This window comes from Microtus ochrogaster, chromosome 5, assembly GCF_000317375.1.
Source record: "Microtus ochrogaster isolate Prairie Vole_2 chromosome 5, MicOch1.0, whole genome shotgun sequence".
Classification (NCBI taxonomy): Eukaryota; Metazoa; Chordata; class Mammalia; order Rodentia; family Cricetidae; genus Microtus; species Microtus ochrogaster.
Window position 1 is genome coordinate 83,383,026 of NC_022012.1, and position 5,345 is coordinate 83,388,370.

General features: G+C 43.9%; 1 protein-coding gene across 1 annotated transcript in view; it reads left to right on the forward strand.

Annotated features, from left to right (window-relative positions):
- The window catches only part of Ltf (lactotransferrin), a 27,300-nt gene that overhangs the window by 19,902 nt on the left and 2,053 nt on the right, over nucleotides 1-5,345 (forward strand). Inside the window, exons 14-16 of the mRNA XM_005348009.3 lie at nucleotides 442-509; nucleotides 3,242-3,426; nucleotides 4,832-5,021. Of these exons, the coding sequence (XP_005348066.1) occupies nucleotides 442-509; nucleotides 3,242-3,426; nucleotides 4,832-5,021 (443 nt within the window). The remainder of the gene's footprint in view (nucleotides 1-441; nucleotides 510-3,241; nucleotides 3,427-4,831; nucleotides 5,022-5,345) is intronic.

Consider the following 5,345-nt stretch of genomic DNA (forward strand, 5'->3'; position numbering starts at 1 on the left):
GTTTTACCCAGTCACCCTGTTCTCCGCTGCTTTCAACGACGCCTTGTCTTTCCAGTTGCCGAGTCTGGAGTCCTGTGGTGCATGTCAACTTTCCTCTGAGCTGCTACCGTCCCACCTTATGCCACAGCTTTGTCCCTTCAGTTAGGCCAGTACTGCTTGGCCATCGTCTTTCCAGATTCCAAAGCTGGTCATTGTTTCTCTTTTATAAGTTTACGGGTTAAAAAAGAAAAATCTCACCAGCGTTGTTTCCCTGGCATTTTAGAAGGAGAGAAGATGCACAGATGCTTGCAGATGCCATCTTAAATTTTAAATTCCTGGAAATAGTTCCAACTTTTGCGTGTTTACTTCCATGGTTTAGTTTTGGGAATGTGTGCCACAAATATTTATGAAAATTCTAATGGTTTCTCTCTTGTGGTATATTTATTTTGGGAAATATTTTAGGTGCCTGGCTGAGAAAGCAGGAAATGTGGCATTTCTGAAGGACTCCACTGTCTTGCAGAACACTGATGGTATGTGAGGACGTTTCACTTCCTCTTTCAAAGCAATCTTTAGCACCACAGCACACTCTCATCTTCGGGTTTGTATTTGAGCAGATAACACAACTCTTTTCAGACTTTTGACTAGAAGGATTCTATTTATTCATTCATTCATTCATTCATTCATTCATTTGAGACAGGGTCTCGGGTTTTTGTTTTTGCTTTTTGGGGTTTTGTTTGTTTGTTTTTTTGAGACAGGGTTTCCCTGTGTAGCTTTGGAGCCTATCCTGGAACTCACTCTGTAGACCAGGCTGGCCTTGAATTCACAGAGATCTGCCTGCCTCTGTTTTCCAAGTGCTGGGATTAAAGGTGTGTGCCACCACCGCCCAGCTAGGGTCTCATTTTATAGCTCAACCTGGAACTTACTATGTACCTCACATGAACCTTGAACTTATGGAAGTCTTTCTGTCTTGGCAAGTTGAGTTCTGGGAATTATAGACATGAATTGGTGAATTCTAAAGTCTCTAGCATAGTAGGCAGCATGGGAACATCTGTGATGTCACAGTGATTTTGAAGCAATTCACACACACACACACACACATATACAGATATGTACACATTCATGGACATATGCACATACATACACATACACACATATACACATTCACACAGACATGCATTTGTATATCTACATATACAGATTCACACAATACACATTCACAGACATACACACATACACATAGACATATTCACACACACCACCAGCTGTAGCTGGTAGCACCTGTGAAGAAACTCACACTCTGTCTATACTTGATGAAACAAGCACAGATAGTAATAGCAAGTGAATATATGTAGATCAAATTTCCTTTTGAAAAAAAAAAGTAAATAGAGGCCTTCCTTCAGCTTGGTCAGAAATTCCTTGAGAGTCAGTGAGTTAAAATCTACAGGAACATGTAGGTTATGAAGGATAGTGTGCCAGCCACCATTTGAACAAGAACCTCCCCTTTTGTCTCTAGATTAGGAAAGCAAAACTAGGTATTCAACTCTTGCCTGACATTTGGTACTTCTCCTCAGCCTCCCCACCTCTGCCTCCGCAGGCGACTTGCTGATTTGTTCAGTAAGCTGTCAATCCTACCTCTTCTTTTTTTTTTCCTTCTTCCGGCCTGTTGTTTCTGGGTGAGCATGCTTGGGTTAGGAAACCCCTGAGTCCAAAATTATCAGTATTAAGTAGAGAAAATCCCAGAGGACTCCAGAGAGTACTCCAGGAGGACGGCGAGGTGTTTCCCAAGGAAGGAGAGTCAAGTGCAAGCTTGGTTGATGTGCCTGCGTGTGCACACCCAGGCACGCCTGCACCTACGCCTGGAATTTAAGGCAGCCTGTGTGATATTCAGGGATCAGACTGATGTGGAGGTTCTCGGGTACTTAATAGCTATATTTATTGGAATTAACTAAACACACTCAATAAACTCATGGAGTTCCCTATTTTTTCCATGTTGTACTGAAATGAGAGGGAAAAGTTTATCTTTATTTGAAAGTCCGAGTTTGGAAATGCTTTTGAATTGGAAACTGTTTCAAGATTGACATATCTACCGTGTGGGAAATCCTGCACTTGACCTCATGTGCTGAGTCACAGCCTGATTGCAGTCACTCTGGAAACTCTGTGCAATATCACCTTCAGGTGACCTCTGTAATTTGCTCGTGAAACATAATGGAATTTTTGCATTGCCACCTCAATGGTATTTCATCGTGTATAAGCAAATGTTCTAAAATTTGAACAAATTCCAAAGCAAAAGTATTTCTAGTCCTAAACATTTGGAATAAAGGATACTCAACATGTTTTCTTTTTTGGAACCTACTAGAAAATATATGGCTAGATAGCATTCTTTTTGTAAAAGGAGGGGCTGGGAAGATTTATGTCAGTGGGTTAAGCGCAAGTCATGCAAGCGCTAGGACCTGAGTTCAGATCCCCAGTGCCCATGTAAGAAGGCAGATGAGGATCCTATGCCTCCAGTCCAGCTCTCAGCCAGTCTAGCTCAGTCAATGAGCTCTGAGTTCAGCTCAAGACTGTACCTCACAAAATGAGTGAAGAAGTGATTGAGGAAGATAGCCAGGTATCAACCTCTCACCTCCACACCTACCTTCGCAGGCAAGAACACCTGCACATATGTGTATACACACATACAACACACACATGCATACACACAAAAACACACACAGACACAAATACTTAAAAGATGATTTAAAAGATTGGTTGAGATACAACTTGAATATTGAACATCCACCCATTGTCTGTGTACAATTTAGTAGGGTCTGGCACATTCAGAGTGATAAACGACCAATATGGTCCCACTCCATAATACTCATCTGAACAACGTGAAGAACCCCTTGCTCTTGTTGGCAGACCACCATCTTTGCTACTTTAATATCTGCTTCCTGTCAATATGACTTTGCCTGTTCTCATAAATGCAATCACTTGTGGCCTTTTGTAGCTGGTTTCTTTTAACCGAGCATCTTGATTTTGAGTGTCAGCCATGTTACCACAAGTATGAGCTTTACTCCCTTTGTTACTGAATAAGATGTTTTACATAGCTGGACGGTGATGCTTGCCATAGCTGTAGCCAAATAGCTTGTGCAGGATCAAGCTTCGTTTTGTCTCCTGCGGCTCATCACAGCCTATGTATGCCTTTCAAAGGAGTCATACCAATACAGAAAGGATGCCTTAACCAAGCAGCTAGCTGTGGCTAATGACACCTTTGTCTCACCAGGAAAGGGTACTGAAGAGTGGGCTAGGAACTTGAGGCTGGAGGACTTTGAGCTGCTGTGTCTTGATGACACCCGGAAGCCGGTGACTGAGGCTAAGGACTGCCACCTGGCCATAGCCCCAAATCATGCTGTGATATCTCGGACAGACAAGGTGGAAGTCCTTCAGCAGGTGCTGTTTGACCAACAGGTAAGGGCCACCAGGGTCCTCGAGCAAGTCCTTCACTGAATGAGCTCCTATAGGAGGTGTTCATTCATTTAAGCCTTTCTTTCTAGCCCCTCTGCTTGATTCACGGGGATAGTATTTGCTCCATGCTGGGAGTATTTCTAGAGGATCAGTTAGGCTCTTTGGTCCTGGACGTGAACTCGTGTCATGGTCCAGAGGAAATTCTGTCCTTTCCTCTCTGCTCTTTCCTTTCCTGACTTATATTAGCGAGCAGGCCAAACAGGCAATGCTTACAACAAAGTCCATAGAGCAGCAATCCCAGGGATCACTCCACGTGTGGGAGACACAAGGTCCTCGTACTTACAGATAAGCACCAGGAAACCAGGAATGTTAATCACGCATTGTCCTTCAAGGAGATGTATAAGATGTATAAGAGAGCTGGGAACTGATGTGGTTAACCGCCTTGTGACTTCTGTGCTATCTGCATGGCCAGGCCACACTGACCCCAGACTCTTCGGTTTATCTCAGTCAATCTATTGCACTTTCCTCCCTGAGACACTTATCAGGAGCATTGTGTGCCTTGAGCCAACTCCCCCAGTTAATCTGTAAGCCGATCTTTATGGAAGATGTCATTTGTATTTTACAAGAGTTTTGATGCAATCATGTCTTAAGCTTCGTTGTATTGTATACATGGGACGGAGTTGATTAACACCAGGAAACATTTTCCAAATTGCACTGTGCTTAAATACACCGAATTGTACACCTGGAGTTAACTACTCCATGTCAGATTTGCCAAGTTTGATCAACACTGGCTGATGAGTCATGTTGAACCGGACTTCCTTATTGCTTTCCCATGGATTGATACTCTGCTGGCCGTGGTAATTGTAGGGACCCCCCACCCATGGATTTAGGGCTGATTGTGTTCTGGGGTGCCCTGTCCTAGTCTCTGGTTTTCCTATTACAACATGCTGGACCTGGGTATGCCTTTTGAGCCCAACAGTCCTGGGTATGGAGAAAGGACTGTTGCTAAGGGGGGCTGAGTATCCTGCAATGACCCAGCTCCTAGAAGCATGGGAGTTTTCCCTCTCCTGTTGCCCCTCTGGACAGCTGGAATGATAGAATGTTCTAGATGACCAGCTTTTGGGGCAGATCTCAAAAAATCATCATCTGACCTCTGGTCACCAGCAAGATGTTCTATAGGAAGCAAGAACAGATTTAGTAGGAGGGGAGATGTGGAAGGCAAGGTCAGAAGTGAGGCAAAGCCTGGGCCTTGGCCAGAGTGGGCGAGCTTCCAGGAGCAAGGTTTGGGAAGAGTCGTGCAAGTCAGGGAAAGGAACACTGCTGCCTTTCTGCTCTGCTCCTTACCCGGGATGAGAACCCTTGACTTTCCCATCTTCTCTTTTGACTACTGTTGATTCTTTTGACACAGAATCAGTTTGGAAGAACTGGATCGAGGTGCCCAGGGGAGTTTTGCCTGTTCCGGTCTAAAACCAAAAATCTTCTGTTCAATGACAACACTGAGTGTTTGGCCAAGCTCCATGGCAAAACAACATATGACAAGTACCTGGGACAGGAGTATGTCGTAGCCACCGCTAATCTGAAGCAGTGCTCAAGCTCCCGTGAGTGGATTCTAGATGGAATTACTGAGGAAGCAACCTGGCAGAATATAGCGGACTTTCTTTTGGGCAGCCAAATCGCTCCTAAATCATGATATGGAGACTTCTTATTAGATACGAATGTTCCACCTTAAATTATGCTTGTCTCGTTAGCTGTTATAACTTATTTTAACCTGTTTCTCTTCACCTATACTTCTCCTCAGAGTTTTTAAATCTTTCTTTCATTCCGTATGTCTTCCTTTTTCTACTTCTGTATCTGGATGGCTGGTGGCTGCCTGACCCCAGTCATCTCCCATTTCTTTCCTTCTTCTCTTCTCTTCTCTTCTC